Here is a 23,765-nt window from a genome sequence, read left to right on the forward strand (position 1 = left end):
AACAGCAAAGGGATGAAATGCCAATTAAAAACGAAACGCTGCGGTTTGCCTTGGTTTGAGCCGGGGTTTTCGGAGGACATCACCCGGAAAAGCCGGAGCAACGCCGCCGAAACGCCGCAGCAGCCTCTGGATTCGGTCCGCCAAAGTCCTTTGAAAATCCCACGCTTTTAAGCAGGTTTGGAAGCACGAGGAACAAAAACGGGCTTTTTTGTCCTCCTTTTACAGAGGCGCGGGGCTGCTCCAAACCGGACCCTCCGGCAGCCGGGATGTGCAGGCCGGGGCGGCCGTTACACCAAATATCCGGGATTTCTTCCTCCCTGGCTTCAGTGGATGCAAGGGAAAAGCAATTCCGGGGGCTGCCGGGAAGGGAGGGCAGCGGCCTCGAGCGGCACCAGGGACCGACGCGTCTCCCGCCGCCGCTTCCGCGCGCCCGGATCGGCCCAGTTCCTCTTCCCGGCTCCCGCCGGCATCCTCGCCGGGGGCTGCCGCAAAGGCAGATGATTAATGCCTGCTCTCCCAAACAGGGAGGTTAATTACTGTGATCAAAAACACCCTCCGGGAAAAACGTGACACCAGATATTAGCAATTAACCCAGAAATCTAAACACCACAATTGCTGCAATTAATAGGATCCCGCATCCGCGCTAATCACCCGCCGGCGCGCCGGGAGCGGGGGCTCCCCGGCAGGGAGACGGGGGCCGCGGAGCCGCTGCGAGGGGCCGGACCGGCACGTCGTGGCACCCAGCATCGCTGCCGGGGCCCGCGCGACGGCTTCCGACGGGCGCAGCTCCGGGCGTCGGGGCGATGCCTCTGCTCCGCTGCCTTGCGGCAGGATTTGCACCATCTCTGTGTTTTGCGACTGTTGAAAGCACTCAAATATCGAGTCTGGCTGGAAAACACATCCAGGAGAGAGGGGAGAAGAGAGAGAAAAGGAAGAAAGGAAGGGAGAGAGAGAGAAGAGAAAAGGAAGAAAGGAAGGGAGAGAGAGAGAAGAGAAAAGGAAGAAAGGAAGGGAGAGAGAGAGAAGAGAAAAGGAAGAAAGGAAGGGAGAGAGAGAGAAGAGAAAAGGAAGAAAGGAAGGGAGAGAGAGAGAAGAGAAAAGGAAGAAAGGAAGGGAGAGAGAGAGAAGAGAAAAGGAAGAAAGGAAGGGAGAGAGAGAGAAGAGAAAAGAGCTTTCTCGTTCCCTTGGACAGAGCTCCGGATAAGCTGCACAGCCGCACCGCGTCCCCGGAGGGCCGAGCCTTCGCCTCTCCTCCTGGCAGGTTTGAAGCAGGCGGGAGGATCCCGCTTCCCCACCGGCGCTTTTAAGGCGCGGGGGCTTCGCGCTGCCCTTCCCCGGGAGGGAGGCCGGGAGGGGGGTCCCTGCACGGCGCAGCCCCCCGCGAGCAGCATCTCGGCTTTCTGACAACCTGCTGGTCCTCGCTGCGAGGCCGAACACCGAGGGCAAGACGACGCGACGTGATGGATGCGACGTCAAGAAAAATTAAATCAAATGTCAGGATAAGATTGCAGGGGGAATGTGCTTTTAGGATGCATAAAGCCAACCGATTATACCCGTAATGGGCCGAACGCCCGTGTTTTATCGCTCGCCCGGCCGGCCAAAACCACGACGGACTTTTCATTTTCACCAGCCAACTTCAGCTGTTCCAAACGCTTCAGCGCTGTTTGCTTTGGGCACCGAAACATGAAACCAAGGTCACGTTTCCATCAGAAACACGAGGTTTGACGTACAAAATACAGCGTTACGTACAAAGCAGCACGCAAGCCAACGAAACCGAGCCACCAAAGCCCAAGAAAAACTTCAGCCTTTCGTCTGACTCCCTGGCACAAGCAGCCGGGGAAGGAGAGGAGGTTTTCTCCCGGGCGCGCTCGGCGGATTGCACACTCGCCCCCACCGCAGACAAGTGTCAGGAAGGAAGAAGCTTCCTACGCTGGAAATATCTGTCGTGCGTGGAAGGGTTTGCAGGATCATCGCTTAAAGGTGTTATCTTGTAGGACCAAAAAAGCGCTTCATACTTCCACGTCTAAAAACGCAAAAAAAAGGAAGGAGATAGTTACATCATTGCCCAAAAAAAAATCGAGGCATTTGCATGAGCAATGGCTACACAAGCTGGAGTTGTCTAAAAACTGCAGCCCGTCACAGATGTTTGTCCAACAGAAGGAAAAGCCTGGAGAGAAAAACAGCAGCGGAGTTTTTTTGGCTCAGAAAAAGGGAATTTGGACCGATTGGGGAAAGGAAAGTCCTGCCTATTAAACCAAAGTGGCGGTTATCCCTCGGATGCTCGGCCGGTGCAGCCTGGGGAGAGGCGTCCTGGCAGAGCAGAGCTGGGGGCTTTGCCCGGCCCTTGCTTGCAGGACACAGGCCGTTTCCAAATGACCAGGCTGCATGTTTCATCCTGGAGGAGAAAAAAGGAAAACCAAAGCGGCACCAGCCCGGTCCCCGGGAAGCAGTTTCTGATGCCGCCCATCCCTGCTAATGAAATACAATTCCTGGCTGGTCCAGGATCACTTCTGCAAACGCAGACGCTTTCTCAGCTCCCCTGTCCCAGCACAGCTTAAAGGAAGGGAGCTGTGGTGCATCACCAGCCCGGCGCCGAAAACGGCAACACTTCCCTCCCCGCGGGATGGCAAAGCCCGTCCCGGGAGCCAGAGCCGCCTGCTCCGAGCCTCCGGCCTGCCGAAGGGGTGGCAGAGCCCGGCGGCCGCGCCGCCCTCGCTGCTCTCGCACGCGGAGCCCCGTGTCTCAGCGCCCCGTGCCAGGCAGCCTGCGACGGGACCGCGGCCGCGTTACGCGGCATCCGAGCGGCCTTAAAGCAACTTCCCCGGTTCCTCGTGCACGACCAAGCTTCCCCGGCAGCGCGGATTCACGCGCTCCCCAGTGCACCCGGCACCGCAGGCAGCCGCGCGCTCGCTGTGTTTTAAATAAAGCGTTTTTAAAACCGCTCGGAATTTAGCAACAATCGCCATGGATACCAATCACTGAAATCCCTCCGTTACCACGGCAACGCTTTTCCCATCTTGCCTATTTATCCTGGAACTGACACATCATTTATTGCGAGTGATAGGAAGGGAATCGGAGAGCAACCTTCCCGAAGCGCGCGGCAGCCTGAAAACCCTCAGCGAGGAAATAACTATTAATAGAAATAAGGCAGATACGGCATGTATGATCCCCAGAGCCACGTTGCGCCGGGCGCGTTTTGTGCCTGCGCATCGCTGCTAACCACCGAGGACAGTGTGGGCAAAGCAGGCTCCAGCTAAAGCCTCCTGGGCTCGAAAGCCAGTCGCGCTCAGTCAGGCTGAGCAATGCAAAACGAACGCACGCGTTCCAGGTTTTGCACGTTGGATACGCAAGTTGCTGCATTACCTGTACATATACCCACGCTGCACTACCCGTAAGCCCTCTCCATTCAGTTACTACATAATCCACCCAAAAGAGCTTCGTGTTGTGAAGGCAAGACAAAGCCAACCGGAATGAGACCCAGATCTACGTAGAAGGATTTCTTTGGGAAGGACAGAGGCAGAGCCTGTCGCACCTCATCACGCCAACGGCACTTACTTGCTCTTGGGGATCGCAGCAGGCTGGCTCCGTCCTTCGGTGGGGCCGGCTCCCACCAACAGCCGGTCTCGCGCATTTGGGAGAGCAGCTCCGTCTCTCTGTGCCCCTCGCAAGAGCATCCTTCTCCACGCGGAGACCCACCCAGCGACCCACGCCTGGGAAGAGCGACCCGATCACCAGTCTGCTGCTTTTCCCCCAGCAGCTAAACTACAGAGAAACCCATCTTTGCAACCAAGGGCACTGCTTGGCCTTCCGATTGATCCAACCAAATTTTAGGAGCAGATTGTCCACTGGTATCACTACGCAGACCTGAGCCTGGGAAACGCACCAAAGCTAACAGAAATTCAGCACATCCGCTGGTGATTTGTACGATTACGAACTGCTATGAATCAAAAGGTTAACTTCAGACAGCCCTTCGGGGGAGAGCCCTTAAGAGACTGATTTCACGTTTCATACAATATTGAGTCAAATCTCTATTATAGGACAACAGCGGTCGCAGTATCACATAAATGACAAGGCTGAAGGCCACGTAGGGAAGAGAAAGTTCAGGACTCCTGGAACAACAGTGCCAAGAGACCCAGCTTGGATGCTCTGCAAGTCCTGCGTATTCCTGAGCTCATGAGCCGTGAGAAATGTGAACAGACTGCAATGTGCAGAAAGGTCATTAATTACAGTAACACAAGCCATTGCGAAAATCTGTGATTAACACGCGGAGTCCAAGAGATCGGAGGAACGTGAGCAGATAGCAGACTGGTGCAACGCACAGTATCGCATTCCAGATAAGCGAACGCAGAAACTCGGATGCTGACAGTATTGGGAGAGGGGGCGGGGGAGATTTGCAAAGCCCAGAGCTTGTGCGACTGAGAAGTCCCAGAGAGGTTTGGTGTTTACACAAAAGCCTACACGAAGAATACCCCAATTAGAGCAGCTCTTGGCTACGCTGAATTAGCGCAGTGCTAGGAGCATGATCAGCCACTGCCGAGGGAGGCCAGAAGCAGCAGGAAAGCTGCAGGAAAACGTGTCCATGTGCAGGTCTGTACCCAAAGCACAGTCTCCCAGGAGACACCGTTTCCCGCTGGAAAGGCAAGGGTGGTCACATGCCAACAGGTCCCTCCATGCAGGAAAACTGGGCACTTCTCTTCCTTAAAAGCAGCAATCTTTCCTGACCTGCTCCTGCTGAACCAAGTGGGCTTTTCAGCAGCAGCAGGGTCCCTCGAGGAGCCCATCCTACCCGCCTCTCTCTCAAGGACATTTCCAGCTTCCGATAGCCACACGGAAGCCAGAATTGCTGTCCTGGGCCAGGTGCTGAGGTCGGATGCACCCGGGACACTGAGCATTATCAGTCCTGACCAGCCAGCCTTAGACCCGCTTTGCATACCTACAGTCTGACCACCGGGAAGGACAGAACCCGTCCCCTCCTCCGAAAGGGCACTTACCCACTCTGCCGACAAACACGAAGCCTTAAAGGCAAAAGAAGAAACAAGAGATCAAGCAGTTTGATAAATCCACCATAGAGCATTTCATTTCCCTTCAGATATCATTTATATTTATAAATACACATAGGGCTTTCATAGATCTCTAAAATTAAAGATCCCAACCAGAAAAAAAAATCATAAACTAAGCTCAAGAATAGCACTAATAAATAAAAAGACCAGGAGGAATCACAGCAACCTTCTAGTCTGATTTCCTGCACAGGAGAGACCAGAGTTCCTCCCCCTCCCATTTCACACACACTGACACAAATAAGGAAACTGAGAAAAGCACTGGTATAAGAGTGTAAAGGTCCTTCCTTTATTAGGAGCAAACACACATATTCAGGAAAGGCAGTGAGCTGTCAAGATGATGCACACTAAAAATATAACAGCACCTCCAGTACTTTGAGACGCTCATCAGGAGAGCTGGGCTCTTTTCAAGTCAAATATTTTGATCTGTGCATTGTTATTCTGAGTCTTACTCCACGGGGAAAACAGCATATTAGGAATCCTTTGAAGGTAACATCTTTCCTAGCCATTACAAAAGAAAAATAAAGACACGTGCATTTGATTCTCATGCACTAACTCAAGACAAAGGAAAATTTCAGACACGTGAAGCACAAGCACCATGCATTGGGCTCAAAAGCAATTCCAAAATGAGGGCACTAGCGCAAGAAGGCTGAAAAAGCATGGTCAGATACAACACACAAGGCATGAAACGAGAACTGCCATCCTGGAAATGGAACCTCTGATTTGCACCAGCAGGGCCAGGAGAGAGGTGCCTAGGAAAAATGTGTGCTTTTGAAACAGCAAATAAGCTGACTGAAGGACACCTTCGGTTTCCCTCCCCAGCAAAGTTTAGGGACTCTTTCTGCTCTTCTTGTTACAGGCTCAGAAAAGCAGAGCGATGCGTACATCTCACTGCATAATGGAAGACACGTTTCAGAAGTCATCTAACCTAATCACTAACTGCATTGGAGTTTGTACTAAAGGCAAGTCAAAGTTTCAAGGTTTTATGGAGACAAATTTGTCCTTAAGCAATACCAACCATCTCCGTTTGTATGAATATCCACCAACTTCAGAGTGCGGAGAGACACCTCCAAATAGGAGAAACATCAGGACTTTCTTCCAGTTTCATAATAATTTTATGACTAAGGCCGGCTTCATTTCACGGCAACACTTGAAAGCTTCTGGGACAAGCACAGTTGCAGAGGCTGTAGCACAAACACCTAGAGCGCCTGCATGGAAGCAATTTTTGCTTGACAAAACACGCTCGCAGACAGCATGCCTTGGCAGCGCAGACACCGGCCATAAGGTTCACACTTGGGCACCATTCTAAGCAACAAAATAGTAGAGGAGAGCATCCAGTTAAGGAGAGATTTGAACCTAAAATAGACCGAGTATGGTGGTAACCTCTATTCATACGTATCCATGCTCTATATTGGGGAAGGGAAAAAATGCAACAAGGCAGCCTGGGAGAAAAGCAGAGGTGCCATGGATTTCACCACACCACTGTTTCATTTTTTGTCAAAGTTCTCAGATTGGACTACACCCCCACCCCACCCCCAAAAACAGGTTTTAAATCAATTGTCTATATACAGAAATGGATGCAAACTGTCAGACACATTCAAAAAAATCTTACTTTGCAGGATTATCACCTTAAGCCAAGCTGTTCTACATAGCTACTGTCCTCATTTGAATTCACTTTGCATTTAAATTCACAAAAGCCTCAGCCACAGGGCTTTGCTGTCTTCCTGGCATTTCAGTAGATTAACTCCATGCCTTGCCATCGCCTTGAGACTAAGCTTGTTTTACTACAAACCCAGTTGATTATTTGCTCTGTGTTCAGCCAGTACTGCTCATGTTGTCTGTGTTACAACATATAGCATTTATTTCCTAAAAAGGTGCAGGTTAGCTCATCTGCATTTCTGTCACTCAGCTTCTGTAAGCAGGATAAAGGGGAGAACTACTGTTTAGCTGAACCTTCCATTAAATTAAAAACTCACCATATTTTAGTGATGCTAACTCACTGCTCGGGCTTTCAACTTTCTAGGAATCAATAACAGCAATGACATGCCTAGAGAGACCATAACCAATGGCTTTAAGAAAGAAAAAGCAATACTCAGACTTAAAATTAGACTGACGGGCTATACTTACCCTCAGGGGCAGGTATTGCTCTTCTGCTCCAGCCCAGAGAACAGGTAGAGCATCACATTTGTAGACGCGTCTAGCTCCAAGTGCTGCAGAGAGGCAGAAATGCTGACAGCTTGTGAAGTATGGTAGCAGCAGCTGGCAGAAAGGAGCCTAGGGTGCAACACAGCTCCTTTGCAAAGCACCAGTTCCTCTTCTGAGTCACTGCATGGTGCTGGCATAAAAAGATCTCTGGGAACAGCAGAGTCCAAAAGACAAATGGTGCAAGAGATAAAGGAGCTGGGAGGAAGGAACAGCAGGAGCGAGTGCAACAGCTTCCTTCTCCCCTCGCCCCTGGAGGAAGAGCATGCTTCTAGAGTTTGGTTTGGATGAAGTGGGGCTGCCCTTCCCTTCCCCATTTAAAAGTGCTAGATTATACATTAACATTTAGAAAAAAGAGGCTTATCCACATCACCCAGTTTTAAGGATATTCCATACCAAGTTCAAAGAGCAACAAGGAACCAGTGAGGGTCAGTTATCTGGAGGTGAAGCATGAAAGGGAAGGCAGGAGGTAGCATGGACACGAAGCCCTGCAGGAGTGCACACCAGGGCTCCCAGAACACCACCAGCAGCAGCTACCTGGAAAGGCAACACCTGGAGAGACCGGAGACCCTTGCCACAGGGCATCTAACCGGCAGCAGGAGCAAAGTTAAAAGCTGGTATGCATCGTATCTAATAAGAGTTTTGCTCTACTGACTCTCAGGAAGGACCGCTTCTCTCTTCAACAGCATCTCATGCTGCAGGGAGCTCAAGAGAGCTACGACTCCTAAACACTACGATCTAGACTTGAAGGCCCGTGCTCATAAAACATCACTATTTTTTTCTGGCTGGAAGCTAAGAAACAGAGTAACTGACAAACCATCTTAAGAAAATGATTTTTATTTCTTTTTTTTAAAGTTTTGATGTTTACAGTTATGCTTTTATTTCTGATAGTATAGCTTTGCAGCAATAAAAATCACAATGCAGCTAGCAGAGCAGCTGAACTAAGACCCATAAATACCAGCACAGAAAACAAATGGACAACCACCAATATTTCTATACATGAACTATTATTTTAATGTCACATTTTGACAATTGTAAATGGTCTACAGAATGTATGTGGGCAAAAGGCAATAAGTGAGTCTTTTGAAACACTAGATGTATAATAAACAGCGCATTATCAACATTTATATGATTCACATCAAATTGATGACATCCTAAAAGTATTCCTTTTAAAGGATAGAGATCTTTCAATAAAATATTACATTTCATTTAATACTCTGGTACAATACTTCATACATTGCAGGAAAAAAAAATAAATGCAAGGTCTACTCCACCTAATAAGAGGATCCTTTTTCATTAGTCTTTAGTACTGTAATAAAAAAAAAAATCACAATAATTTCATAAATAAACAGGCTTGAAATAATTAATTACATGTTTCACTATTTAAAAGGGAAAAATTAAAAATTAATTTGAAATAATGAAGTTATGAGTGGAAAAAAACCTGACAATACATCCTAGTACCAGCTGATTTTTCCCATCCCTACAATGAAAAAGGAAACAGGTTTTATAACTAGCATACAGCTAATGAAGTTAATTGTGTTTCCAACACATACCTTAAAAGGAAAAAGTAAAGTTTGGTCAGGATTAATAGGAGAACCAATCAGTCCTAACAACAGTTAGCTGAAATTAAAGTGTATACTATAAAACATTCAGTAAATGAAGTCTGCAGCAAATTCATGCTGGCATAAATTATTGTGCCTTAGGAGCTGTGTTAAAACTTCCCATGTGGCATAAAGTCTTCTACAACAGAACACTTCCAAACTGCATCCCTTTTCCATGCCATTGTTACAGCAACAGCTCGCAGACCAATGCTTAAATTTATTCTCTAAAAGCTCACTAGAAATACATGAAACCCACATATTCACTTATCTCCCCTGAACCAAAGGGCATTTATCTCTTGCGTCACCTGTCATAAAATCCAACCATTGTTTAAAATAATTTTAAACAGCTTTAGAAATTACCCCTCTCACCTATGCATGAAAGGCGGACAGACTTTACCTTGCAAAATCTCCCCTTTGGTTGTCAGCAGGGCTGAACACTCCACTTTAAAAGAAATAGAGTACTTATTCACAGCCTTTCAGATTGTTTCCCCCCCTTGTCATTGACATTCTTCCACCATATGCTCCCCAAGATTAATACACATTTCCCTGGTTCCAAGAACAAATTCCTACAGTGACAACTTCTAAACAGCTAAAACGAGGTTATGAAAAGCAAGTTTGTTGGCTATGTAACTGACTGCTGCTTGTACAGGTCAATCTTAAGACACATCACATTAACAGAGTTCATAACAGAGTTCAGATTCTTTCAGGATCCTTCTCTTGTTTTTCTTGACTTTCCATTTCGGTGCAGAATGGTTTCAAACTGAACATGCATTCCACCTTGCTATAACGTATGAAGTGTAGAATTTGTGCAACTCTATATTTGAAACATATTTAGATTGCTGTCAAATGGGTCTGTACAAATACCAACACTTAACTGATCCCTTTGAGCAGGATAAAGCTGTAAATAGAGACAGGAGGGGAGGCAGGCAATGTAGAATAGATACCTTGCTACTGAATGACCAGATTTCTCTCTCATCGTGACAGAAATTTTAGATCTAGAAAGGGCACAAATATTTGTGACTAGACTAGAGGCTATAACATTAAAACACATTATGGTATGCTGATGACAGGAGTTCCAAAAGTCCAAGAAAAAAACCCAAAACCTCAAAAGACAAAAAGGACAAGAAGCAAAGTAACAAAATTCTGCTTAACATTAAAGAAGCACCTTCATTCAGTTCAAACAAAGTGTTCAAATATTTGATTTTGCAAAGCACTCTCAGGAAAAGGTAACGTAATCTCCCAATTAACCTTTCACAAAGCTGCATTAATTACATTCCAGGCTTTAGCATAATCTCAATAGTAAGGCCAATACTGCAATTTCATTGGCCCTGCACCCTTGCATACAGCAATTCAATGCAGTGTTCACCACCTGCACATGCTGTATGAAAATGGCAATAGTTCCTTAACACCACCTAAGTCACAGAACTTCCCCAAAAACAAGGGGAAAGATGTTGGTAAGACACCATTGGTACCTACTCCTAGGGACCAATTCTGCCATTAATCCACACATGCAGTTGCTAATGTCTTCAAGGGAAGCTTCTGGTCCAGATAATAGGACAAAGCAAACAAAGTGAAGAAACCCAGCTAACTGGCTGCCTAACAGCAGCTCGTACTTCTAGAATCTCTAGAAGAGGAATCTGTTTCACTGACAATCAGAAGTGGTTTCAGATGTACATGAGTTTTAATCAAACAGGGACAGCAAATTCAATGTGGCTCTGAAAGGCACTTCAGGTAGAACGGTAGTAAACTCCTGCCTGACAAAACGGACCAGAACAAGCCTGCTGGCTTTGCTGCCCACGCTGTCCTTTTCAGCTAAGGCAATTTTAGCGGATAGCTAGCTTCCATGCACTGCTTTCCCCACGCAACTCTAGTTTAGCCACTTACACTAGCATAAGGCCTTACTAAAAAACTGAAGGCCAATAGCTTCCACCTCCCCTGTGGAAGAGGGAAGAGGGTTACCTTCTACTAAGGTAACAGCCTGCACAGTGGGTTATTTGTCTCACTCTGACTTTAATATTCTGTCAAGGTGCCATCGTGCAGCTTTCTAGAATACCTTAACTCTACTAGTCCAATCTCTTGCTTAACAGATGAACACAGACAAATTAACACAGACAGTGCCCTTACAAACTGCTAGGCCACTGTGTCTTTTGAGAGATACAGTAAATTCCTATTTTGGGTAGAGGTCACATGAAAAGTTTCATTTGATGTAAAGGCTACCTTACATAGTTACTCAAAAATAGCCCATCCAGCCACTCAGCTAAGTTGTGATCAAAAAAAGCCATCAGTTATCACAAAAAGCACCTTCATATCTGCAACTGCTCACCCCTATGAAACTCAGTTTGAAATGTATTAGGACTAATTTTACCATGTAGCTGATTCTATTCACACAGGTGATCCACTGTTTTCAAACAATCAAGTATTGTTCCCATCAGTATTTTACACAAATGTAACGGATTTACCCATTTCGTTGCTCTCCCACCCCCACCCCCCAAAAATCCCACAACTGCTCAAATAAGAAATTAATAGCCATATTGTGAAACAAAAACACTATTTAAAAACAGATGGATGACAGTCCAACAGCTCGCTGGATTCAAAACTGATTCTACAAAGTAGCTGTCTACACTGTAGAAAGGATTTCCTTTTATTTGGAAGATGAGCAATTGTAAATCAGGTATTGGAGAGAAAGGATATAAACAATCTTTAGATGGTTTTTAAGTTGTGCCTACTGTTGAAGGATTAAAACCATAAATAAAAAGGTACCAAGCCTTCAAAGTTCACCATCCACGTGAAGCTTCTTCCAACTCTTTCTTGACCTTTTTAAAAACCATATTCATTTCTGGGAAAGGAGAGGAAGAGAAAATAAAAGTTTAGAGAAAAACAACAATCATTCATCTTTCCAACATTACAGGAAAATGCTCAATTTTGACTTGGAAAAGCTATAAACTCAAACCAAAAGTCTCTGATCTGTGCTTATAAACTGCACAGTATTTTGGCAGTAGAAGATGAGACTTTGGGTATAAACTCAGGAGAAGATTGCTGTACCAAATGGATGAAGCATACATACAGTTACCAGATGCAAAAGGAAAAACAGGATGCCTAAATTCTTTAAAAATATGGGGGGGGGGGGGGGAGCTGAAAGGCTTTAGACAAAAATCCAAAAGAAGTTAATGACTAAAGACACCTTAAATTCAAAAGTGTTCCTTTGCTGCATTCACAGTCCATTAACTGATGTATTAGATGTACTTATCAGCCAATAAACAATATCTATTCAGTTGTCTGATTGCAAGAACCAAATTATAATAGCTATTTAAAACAGAGTAAAAGAGACTCTAAAAATTTCTCTTTCAGCAAAAGCAAAGATTTAATTTCCAGTAATATGCCAACAACAGTGCAAGAACTTTGATTCTAAAGGTTTCACTTTTGGCCAACAGTAGTTGAAAAGCTTTGGTAACAGGCTATGGTGTTAGATCAGTTAGTGATTTCACTCCATTTCCTTATGGATACCTGCTCACACCACATAGGCACAGCAGTAACCTTGCTCATAGCATCTTTCATGAGACCAAGCATGAGACTAAGTGTTCCTCGAATCTCTTTAGATGCACACCAATCCTTATCATGGACCAGGATCATAGATTAGTTGTAAAGAGACATGGAAAGTTCAGACTATAGCCACTACCCATCTTCTGCTGGCATATGGTATTCCACTTTCCTGGATTATTTACTCAAATTATTCAAAGTGATAATAAAGAACTCCAGTGTATGTCACTGGTGAGTAAGGACATGAGAACAAAGGCCAAACTAACAAGCTGATAATCCACCTTGCTTTGGAAGGGTAACCATAGATGCAACTCAATTAAAATTAGCTTTTGAATTTAGTTTCTCTAATGAAGGGGGCAGAGAAAAGTCACATGCATTTCAGCCATTAGAAAAATCCTTCCTATAGTTTAGTTTTATATACATTTTCTCCAAAGGAGATGCACAAGCACCACAGATCAGTTGGCTCTGTAAAATGGAAAGTTTTACTCTTCCCTAAATTGCTGCGGAAGTTCTTCTGAAAAGTTTCAGTTATAAAAATATATCAAAGTGTCAAGCTGAACCCACTTAGCAGCTAAAGTTATAGTTGGGCTAATTTCTTCCACACTCAACCCCCCTCACCAACTCTAGGCTGGACACGCACAGTCATTCCTGAACACACATACCTGCCTTTTCATGGAAGTGCCTGTACATCTTCTCATCTGAAACTTTTCTGCTGTTGCATCAGCCCCACATTTTCATAAACTCTAGCACTATCTTCTCTCATTCTGAAATGAAATAATTATTTACATAGGGAAAAATCCAGTTTGAGAAAAACAGGCACATACACACAAAATAATTCAGTGACAATTTATTTTGCTCAGTTTAGTTTAAACACAAAGTATAGGGCAACAGTCTGGGGCAGATTGTGTGACAACTCCCTCTCACTCGAGGTCACTAAAGATTAATTAGTACAGTTCAAAACTTACTAACAACAAAAACTAACTTACTCTGGACACGTTGGGGTTGGGGTACAGGGTGGAAGAGGGCTCTGATCCCCACTTGTCTGGTCCGATAAAGAATATTTAATGTTTGTGTATTCGTGACCTTTTCTCTTACTCTTCTGTGAAGCAAAACACAATTAAAAGCCAGGTTTTGAATTGCTAATAAAAAAAACAATCATTGAAGGAGAGCAGAAATTACACGTATAACTAGCCACGTATACTTGTCTTAGAAGAGTTTGTCTATGAACACAAGAGATCTCAATTCTGTAGATATAACACAGCACGGAGAGAACCTGAAGGTTGGCGTTAGCTATTTGTTGCAAGACCTGAAAAGCCTCATTTTTCAATATTCCCCTTTCCACCACCATCTCCAGCAGATGTACCAACATTGTGAACCTGCACTCATATACGATCTTTATCTTACTTGGCAGAAGAAACCACACTTCATTCTTTAGTAGACAGCATCAGCCAGTGGGCCTCCCACTGACCTTATTTCCAGCTTGGAGATGTAGCCAAATGAGTAACAACATTGTTTGCAAGATCTCTAATAAAATACCATCTTAGCCCATTAGGTTTGATATAAAAAGAACCCAAGCTGTTATTTGTATTCCATAACATATGCCACAAGCTGCAGCCAATTGTGTTGGCATTCATCTAAAGATACTGAAGGCTCCAGCAAGCAAAGCTACACCGAGACAGAGAGGGGGATACAGCTTTCTTCATTTTCAAGACAAACATTCACAACACATAACATACACTGAAACCTACATATAAATCAAAGCCTTGCTTTAAAATTTTATAGGGTGTATTTTATTAAATGCTCAAACAAGTGCTAAATCAACTGACCTGAGTCAATCTCACAATGGAGGTTGTCAGAGCCTCCTGGGAGATCTGGCTGCTGAGTTCCCATTAAGAAAGCTCTGTATACCAATGTAGGCTGAAGTTTTTCAAGATGGTCTTCTGAAACTCGTTCAAAACTTGTTCAACTTGTTCTATTATTTAAAGAACTTCTCCCCCTTTCAGCCTCCCACTTACTCCTGACAAATCACTTTCAAACAGACCACCAGTCCTGATCAATAACCTGGAAGGTTAAAGCTAAAAAAGACAAGATTTAAACAAAATACAAAAGTTCAAACTCTGCTGCATTCTACAGTGTTTTAGGTACAAGCCTCTCACCTGGCAACACCTGCCAATAATGTTTTGAAGCCCAAAACCAGAGCTTGATTTTTTAAAACTGCACGATGAATGGCAATTCCTGCTACAAATGTATTATACAGTTAAGAAAAAAAAAAATCGATCGATTCTATTATTTAAAAGATGGCTGAAGTAGATCAAACAAACTAAGAAAAAGTAGACTTCTGGCTTCTCCTCCTCTGACTTAATTCACTGTAATTATCCTTCCTAATTCAGAATAATAGAAGGGTGGTAAGAATTACTGGTTACCTAAATGTAAAAGAATATAAACATTTCCAAGGAAAAAAATAACTAAGCCCAGTTCACTTCGCTTTTCTTCTACATCCATAAGAAGACAAGGAATATTTAACAATACTTCATGCTGTGAAGACTCGAGGCTCTTAGCACTGCAGTGCAAAAGGAAATATTAGCAGAGCAGGGAAAGTTTTTCTGAAGATAAACAAAATACAGGCACACCCACGAGAATGGATGCAGCTATTCATATATCCACTCCTTCAGGCCCGCTGGTCGCAAATGCTGCATGACAACAGGCCTTATTAGCTTAGGCTAGTTAGCATGACTGTAGTTTCTTCATCAGAGCTGGGTTGTGTTCAGCCAAATTGAAAAGCAGGAAGGGCAAGAAAAATCAGCCTCCACAATCTCTCCTGCAGATGTGCCCTAATTCACCTCACCCGTTTTGTTCAACTTTCAGGTTTTACCCTCTGCAACCGTATTACAGGGTAGAGAAGGAGGTTCCAGTAGTCAAGAGTTTTGAGAAACAGTGAGTTTCATCCCCAAGCAAATTATCTTTTGTGGACTCGCTGAAGAATCAAGCTTTTCCCACGGTGTTCTATTTACCCACTATTTTTCCCACTATTCTACTTAACTCTGCTTAAATTTTTCTGCTCTCTCAAAGCATGTTTTAGAGCATTCCCAACCCACCTTTTTTTTTTTTCCCCCAAGACACTAGTTCTTATAGCCACTGCAAAGTGTTGCTTTTGTCTGAAGAGTAATTTTTTATTCCCATGGCTGCCACTAGCCCTAGCTATAGGTCAAGATTTCCTAAGGTAAAGCAATGCTCTGTTTCCAGTTTAAGGAAATTTTATACTTGTGCCTCCTCAGCTAGTAATATAATAGAGGATGAAATGCAATTAAACTGAGCCTGACCACTGTAAGATAAATACACTGCTTCACTCAGTATCAAAATACTATTCAAAACATTACAGCAATTAAGAGACAGTTACAAAGCCACTTATAAATGACAACAGCTGAAAGAGACCATATTCAAAGCAGAGGATATAAGACTTGCATTGCACAGCTACACACAGAGACATGAGGGAACTTTAAGGCAAAGAGAGACAACAAAGTCAGGAAAAAAAGTAAACATGAGGGATTTCTTGTTCTTCACTGTGTCTAATCACCAGAGCACACAACAGCTGTCCTAGCGAGAGGAAGAAAAATCTATCTTCTCTACTAAATGATGTGTCTACCTCATGTAGGCAAATATAAAACAAGCTCTGCCACACTCCAGAGAAGCCAGAAGCCACACAAGAGCACTAAGCCTGAGCTGACACACTCGGTCTAAGCAGGGATTACATCTCAGCCTGGCACTACGTTAACCACAGACATGCAGCTCCCCACATCTGCCTGACCAGTCTTGCAGGTTTATCCCCTTCCGAGCAGCAAGGCAGCCACAGAAGGGAAGATACTGAAATTTCAAAACAAAAAGATAAGAATCCAGAAGACCGGAGGTTGAGGCAGACAATGAAGAAGAACAGCAGGCAGAAAGTCGGTCCTTTATCACAATACCAGGTAACTTCTGTGGATTACAGAATTTGAGTGCAACAGGGTACCTCCACAGACCCACCTCGCTGTTCCCGTTACCACCACCCATTCCAAAACCTTCCCTCAGCTAACCACACCAAATCTCTTCTCTAATTGCTCTCTTCCTTTGATACCACACTGCAGGATCACCACACTCATTCTTCATAATCTTTCAGCCCAATATACTTACCTTTCCACTAATTAACACTTAATTTTAGACTCCCCAAATAGGTAGAGTGATTAGCTTAGATTGCTAAATTAATCTTGCTTAGATCAAATTGAACTTGATTATCGTACATTAGAAATACATTTGACAGATTTGAAGTCTCTTTGAAACTCAGAGCAAAAGGTTCTGTATCAATTCACAGGGCTTTATTGTTTATTCTTCTTGCCTAGAAAACCAGGCAGTGTTAAAGGAGTTTGAGATCTGGGGCATATGGATTGGGGGACAGGAAGGTCAGAATCCCACACACCAAAGTATTTTCATGGAAGGTAGAGCAGTACTAGCTGCAGTCATGGGAAAGCCTCTCATACTAATGATCTTCTTCCTTTGCCAGTGGCCAAATACATTGTTCTTCATTTCAGAGTTTTCCAATTCCATCTAATAGTTTCAGTAATTCTTAGGTGCAGTGAATTGAAACACAGGCTTACTTCTCTGAACACGGTTTACAAGCCAGCTGCAGAACCAGCCTTTGCATGATGCTTTGGTTCTCCAGTCAGCAGTCATGCCTCCAAAAGTCACAGGCAGCAAAAGAACAATTCTACTCCCTGCTCCAATGATATGTTCCTATGAACATTTCATACTTAGGACAAATATACCTGCTCCTCTTCAATTCTGCGTTGTAGCGTTTCAATGTAGTGCTGTACTGCCATGTAAATAAATCTGTACTGTGCTTCTGTTTGAACCATTCCTGATCGCTGTGATCTCACCATCTGAATGGTCTTTGGAACATCAATATCACAGTCCACACCTAAAAAGAATCATCATAATGTTAAGAACAGCAAAATAAATTTTATCTTTGGAGGAGAGATTGGTCTCATTTTCTAGCATAGTTGGATGCTCTTGCAATAAGTGAGTTGGTAAGATCAAACACACAGGACTCATCTTTGATCTCCAATACACAGGCTTTTAGAACTGTAGCATAACATGTAAAGCTGTTCCAGAGGAGAAAGCTGCACCACTTTATACTGTTCCAAGAAGACTTTAAATACAATCCAACTGAACATACATATTCAGCTAGCGTGCATAGCAGCTGATGCTTAAAAACAATACCCTTCCCTGAAAATAAGTTGAAAATAAGTTACTTGCATCAACTTACAGGAACACACCGACAGCCACACAGCTATGCATGACTGACTTTGTTTGAAGAGTCAGATTCCTGGCTAATCCTCAGCTGGAAGCTTCCATTATCCTGAAGAACTGGAGCAGGGTTTCAACAACTTGATTCCAACTAAGTCAAGAGGAGTGAGTCACCAAGAACCCTTTTCACACCAGACAAGCACTCACTTTGTAGTGTCACTAAAGACCTCTGTTCTATTAACACTCCTTTCTTTTATTGACAATGGTCAGATACCATCACAATGCTTTGAAAGAAAGCAGAAGTGGGGGGAACCCTACCTTTTTCTCTGATTATGTCAATAAGAATATCAATCACAATGAAAGTCCCGGTTCGCCCAATCCCAGCACTGTAAAAAGAGAAGGGGAAAAAAATAAACATGTTGCTCTTTCTGAATAGCCACTGAAACCCTAGTCCAAGTAAGCATCCAATATTAAGACACATTAGACTTCCAAATTATAGCCAAAGTGTCAAACCAGGTGAGGTCACAAGGACCAAAGTAACTAGAGACCTAAGCAGCTTACAGGGAAGAGAGAAGTCATAACAGCATTTTCTGTATGTTAGGGTTTAACAACATCCCTGAACCAAAGAACTACAAAGTCAAGTCTAACACTTCCCTGTCTCATGAAAAGTATCTCATTTATATGCTAAGATTGAGTGATGTCTCACTTGCAGAAGGTGGGGTGGGAGACAAATTCCCATGATCCTGTACCTGGAATATATTTAGACAAGACTGACACCACCTCTCATACAGCCTCAGAAAATTTTATTCATACCAACATGAATGTTCTGAAAGACAGCTTACTTATTTTGCTAACCATTTGACACCTATCTAAAATGCAACATTTCCCAAAATGTAAAGAGCAAAAAGGGCTTGATAGATGAAAACCCAAGTAGCCTAAGGGAAAAGTTGCTTTCTTTTAAAGTTTTCAGCCTTTTTCTCCCCCTCTCCCAGAAAAGACAGCCCAACAGAACCCCACAGGAGACTGCACAGTGCAGCACTGTACCTGCAGTGGACCACAACTGGCCCTGCATCAGAAATGCTTTCCTGCTTGTGGTGCACCTCCTCTAGGAAGTCTAGGACACCACCAGGGTCACTTGGGACTCCATGATCAGGCCAGGTTCTGAAGTGATACTGCCAGACTGTTCTCTCTGTGTTCCCCTAGAAGGAAGATGCCAACATGTGAAAGAATGCAATACTGCAGATCGAAATCCAGCCAAAAGCATTTATTTGGCAAAGTTGATTTGGACCAGAACATAGCACATCCAACCTTCTCCTCCATATCAATAGTATCACATCTCCCTTTAAAAGAAAGAGCAAGTCAAAGTTCTTCCTGGCCTGACAAGTTGGTCACATCACCCGCTTCCTTAGCTTCCTCTTTTTTTAAATGCAGCTGTTTGCAACAGTATCTCTATCCTCACCGTTAAAAGCCATGGCAAGGTTCTGGCCAAGGTTAACCAACAGTGACCTTCATCTAAAAACTTACGTACCATCACACTCAGTGTCACTCATCTTGCACACTTCTCCCCACTTGGTTTCATCCCATGGAAATATCACCTAATACACCCTGCTTGTTTTTTTCTTCCACAATTATTTTTGCACTCTCATCCAAAGCATTCCTTACCACATTAGCTTGCCGATTCCTTCCTCTTTCAAACCCTTCACTTAAAGAACTCTTTCTAGACACTGGACCCATATACGACCAGTTTATTTTTCACTTCAATAAGTCAAACAAGCTTCATACACTTTACTACTGTTCTTTTTCTTATCATCGTGCCACAATTTAAGTCCAGCTTTACGGGCTATTGGCTGTATTACAGACTTTTGGCAAGTGATATAGTTCCAGGGGAAGCAGAGCAAAAAAATAAATAGATCTACAGAATCTGGAAACACAACAGCAAACAGGACTGAAGAACAGGAAGGCCCCTAGATCAGAGGCAGACCAAAGGTGTCTTGATTAATAATAATACAAGACATTCAAATATCTCCTTGAAAGGGCACCAGTAAAGGCCCAGCTAGACTGAAACGTAATCTCTACTTCAGAGCAGTATCATCCCTCTTTCCACATTTCCTCAAAGCTCTACAGGCATGCATCATCTTCCACCAAGAAGTGCTTAAATATATGAATTTTCAGTTATCCCAAAGACAAAACATATGGAATTAAATCTGGAACTTCAAAGAAAGGGGCAGGGCTCAATTTATTATGCTCTTAGTGCTTTTATTGACTCCAAAAAACTGTCAATTTCTGCCGTTCATTCTTGATTTGCAACCTGAATTAAAAGGACAAAGCTACCAACATACTTACTTGTCCAACTTTAGAAAGCTTCAGTTCTCTTAGCGTGTAATCATGTGCTGCACTCTCCTTAACATTCCTAACACGCATAACACCGTACTCCTTTAGGGAATATTCATCAGGCCAGTACTTGACACACTTACTCTGCAAGATGCAAAACAAAAAAAAAAAAAAGTAATCAGCAAGAGGTAAGGCTGGTTCATGAACTGGTTAACACACAAATTTCAGGTTTTTATTTCTGAATAGGTAGAGGACAATTACTAGCACCAACTGGCCAGCTAACTGACAAAGTAAAGTACCTTTAAGGGGAAGTTTCATTTCCTCATAAGAGGAAACAAACACACCCACACTAGATGATTTGAGACAAAAAAGTACAGGCAATCTCTTCTCTTAGCAGCTTTCATGATGATCTTAATATCTGCTTATCCTCAATAATTTCAAAAATAGAGGACTAGAATACAGTTACTGATATCTCCACCGAATGCTGGTTTCAAAATACCAAGAATTTCCAGTGGAATGCAACAGCCTTACAGACTGTTCTATAATCAAAATCTAACAATGCAGAATACAAGTCAAAGGCATAAACCATTTTCAGCATACATGAAGCTTGGAAGTTTGTCATTTAGAATTGGAGCAAAAAGGGCTAACCTAGCTCTCCAATTCAGCTACCACGCAAGAAAGAATTGCTCCCTGTAGGGAGAATGAAGCCAAAAGGAACTGTAGCTTTAGAAGCTTAGAGATTTTTGTGTGCTGCTTCTCTCTGAAGATTATTTTTGGCCAGGGATATATGGCACACACCAAAGAGCAAGTTCACTGCTTTCATTTGGTTCCCGTGAAAGCTCAGGAAAGAGCAAATCCTGTTAACCTATGACTGCAATGCTAGCCCACACAGTACCTGGATGAGAAATTACAGCACGTATATAGACACGGCTTCTAGCAATCACAAATGCAGACCAAACATCAAGTACTGTGGAGAAACATTTCTCATAAATATGCACTAGTAACTGCAAATATGAAAATATGGCAGAAGAAACTTCCTTGTTGACAACAGAAGACAATTAAAAAGAAGCTTGAACACATGCTTTCCAGCCTACTTAGGCAACAAGATGCTTTTTTTTGTTACTTCTGCCCTCTTCCCCCACTTCTCCGAAAGGGTACAAGCTAAACACAAAACGTTGATCTTAGCGTATGTCAATATAACTTGCAGTTTCAATACAGAACTCTGAACACAAGAGCGGGTGTTGCTATAAACAAGCCTCAACAGTAACATGCAATGTTAAAACAAGCATTAGTCTGATACAGAGGATGCATATATGATCAGCTCAATGGACTGCCTCCAAAACACTATTATTTTAATTTGTAAGTATTTGTTTGCTTCTTCTACAGTGCATTCTAAAGCATGTTCAGAGTTCTATGCAGATCTGAGACGTTTCATAGTTCCTCACTTCCTTAGGCAATGTGTTCATGAAGTCATCTCTGATCCAGAGGTTTCTCTCCTTCCTGCAGATCTGAAAGCACCTTGGCCTGAGATAAAAAAGCTTTTATTTTAGACCAGGGCTGGGACTGTTATTTGCAATTCTTGAAGAATTGAAACAGGCACCAAGAAAAGAAAAAGATTATATATATATATATATCTCAATGCATGCAGCTCTAATTAAGTAATCAAACATTAAAGCATTATATATACAGCCACAGCACAGAGAGCAGGCTTGCACAATTTGGAAAGAATCATAGAGAAACTGTAAAGGAGCACGGCCCATTCAGTAAGTTATCCAAAGAAAGTGTATTCAAGCCAACCCTTCCAAAGCAATCTCAAAATTTCTCTCCTTCCAACACAAAGATCTAAGAAGGTGGTCACTGGAAAGGGGTAGCTCCTCCTTCCTTCAGTGTATTCTCAGGAAGCAAACAGAATCAAGTATTTCAAAGATCCCTTCATAAAAAGTGATGAGTGGGCACAAGTTTATTACATCTAGAAAGCCCACAAAACAGAATCCATGGCTTTTATAAACACCAGCAATAGCAGTTTTGATAACCAAGTGAGGAATAGAAGCCCATAAAATCTACTAATATTCATCTTCTGCACACATAAAGACTCTTGTCCTTCACAGAAGAAGTAAGGAACCTCCACAATTACCAGTCATCCACAGTGAAACATGAGCTATAGCTTCACCTCTGATTTCTTCAAAAGTGACACTGATTTAACAAGGTAACAGCTTTCCACTCAGAAACAGGTCTATCATATTAATGAAAAAGGTGGGCAACAGTATGTGAAAAAAGCAGATAAACTTAAAAATAAGAACAGAAACTATTTACCAAAAAAAGAAAAAACCCAAAAAACAGAAGCAACACATTCCAAAGCAAGATAAAACTATACTGTACACAGAAAGTGGAACGTCACCATTGCCAGAATACCAGTATTCAAATATTTCCTGTCATTCTATTTTCTTTTGCCATGTCATCAGAACCCAGAAACAAAATAGCCTCATATTTGCCAGAGGACAGTGAATAGGCAAGATCTCTGTGTTTAAAAGGTAAGAGAGAGGTTCTTGGAATACATCACTGTAGGAAAATTTCCTCCTTCAAAGCAGTGAATATTGCCAGAGCAGTTCACAAGGGGCTCACAGATTACTGAGGCTGAACAAACAGCTGTGTTCATGCAGAACAGGGCAGTTAGAGGCAAAGGACCTGACTTTAGGAATAAAAGTGCTAAATCATGCCTGCTTGAGAGATTCTTAACCAGATGCAGTTACAACCCAAATCACTAGCTGAACACATAAGAAGGTTATCAGAATCAAGCAGGGAAAGTAGTCAGAGGGGAGAATTGCATTTTAGCAGAGTCTAGTAAATCTCACTTGAATGAGGTGAATCTGAGGCAACAAATTTTATATTATTTTGTAGTTTTTAGGAATACTCTCTAAATTCATTCTTACAGTAATAAAACCCCACAACTCTACTTTTCCTAATAAAGTCTATAAAAGCTAAAGGTAAGCTAAAAATAAATAGCAACATTTTGTCACAGGAATAAGGAATTAACTCCTTAGAGCATGCAGAGTACCTCTGTGGCTACACTTATCTTTCTATGGGCTCATTCCCTGAATAACTTTGCATTCAGATTCAGAAGCCAAAATTCAGTGAGTAAACCCGATGACATGACAGGAGCGCATCCTCAGTTCCCACAGACAACACCAATAGAAGAGGACACTCAGCACCCTCATACCAGGTCTCCAGAGAAAGCAGTGGTGCACCAGATTTTCAGCTTTCAGCTCATAAGTCAGTGCAACTAAGTCAGTTTAATCCTTGCTTGCATTCAAATGTATGACTTTTCCCAAGGCCAATTTAAGTTTCTGTTTTTACCTTTCCTCTTTCAACTTCTTTTGTTGTCATAACAATAACTCGAGAATTCTCCTGGAACACCATTCTCCAAAAATCATTCACTGTATTCTGTAGGCAGCCTTGAGTAGCAATGTAGCTTTTTTTTGGCTTTGAGTTGTTGCACTTGGTTTCAAATTCAGGCTAGAGACAAAACACAATTTAACAAAGGATGACAAATGAGATTTAAAAAGACTAACTTGGAATCGAGTGAGCATGCTGAAGAACAGATATAGGTTCTGCCAATAAGAGACTCCTATAGGTAGTAGTACACTTACCATAATAATATTAGCATTGATATAGTCTGAAACAGGTTCATTTGGATCACCATCATGTAGAACAACTCTGGTATGATCAACTAGAAGAACATATACAAATACATTAAGCAGTT

The 23,765-nt window shown here is 43.0% G+C and overlaps 1 protein-coding gene across 2 annotated transcripts in view; it reads right to left on the reverse strand.

The window, feature by feature from the left end:
• Nucleotides 1-8,080: 8,080 nt before the first annotated feature.
• The window catches only part of PTPN11 (protein tyrosine phosphatase non-receptor type 11), a 31,988-nt gene continuing 16,303 nt past the window's right edge, over nucleotides 8,081-23,765 (reverse strand). Inside the window, exons 8-16 of one of the 2 annotated variants that reach the window (XM_064521905.1) lie at nucleotides 23,653-23,732; nucleotides 23,360-23,518; nucleotides 20,018-20,149; nucleotides 18,719-18,873; nucleotides 17,993-18,060; nucleotides 17,194-17,345; nucleotides 13,384-13,496; nucleotides 13,064-13,161; nucleotides 8,081-11,696 (exon numbers count right to left, since the gene is read on the reverse strand). In XM_064521905.1, coding sequence (XP_064377975.1) covers nucleotides 13,092-13,161; nucleotides 13,384-13,496; nucleotides 17,194-17,345; nucleotides 17,993-18,060; nucleotides 18,719-18,873; nucleotides 20,018-20,149; nucleotides 23,360-23,518; nucleotides 23,653-23,732 — 929 coding nt within the window. In that variant the 3' untranslated portion in view covers nucleotides 8,081-11,696; nucleotides 13,064-13,091. Of the gene's footprint in view, nucleotides 11,697-13,059; nucleotides 13,162-13,383; nucleotides 13,497-17,193; nucleotides 17,346-17,992; nucleotides 18,061-18,718; nucleotides 18,874-20,017; nucleotides 20,150-23,359; nucleotides 23,519-23,652; nucleotides 23,733-23,765 lie in introns of both variants that reach the window. The other variant, XM_064521904.1, reaches the window with a different exon arrangement.

The sequence above is a fragment of the Dromaius novaehollandiae genome, chromosome 17, assembly GCF_036370855.1.
Source record: "Dromaius novaehollandiae isolate bDroNov1 chromosome 17, bDroNov1.hap1, whole genome shotgun sequence".
NCBI lineage: Eukaryota > Metazoa > Chordata > Aves > Casuariiformes > Dromaiidae > Dromaius > Dromaius novaehollandiae.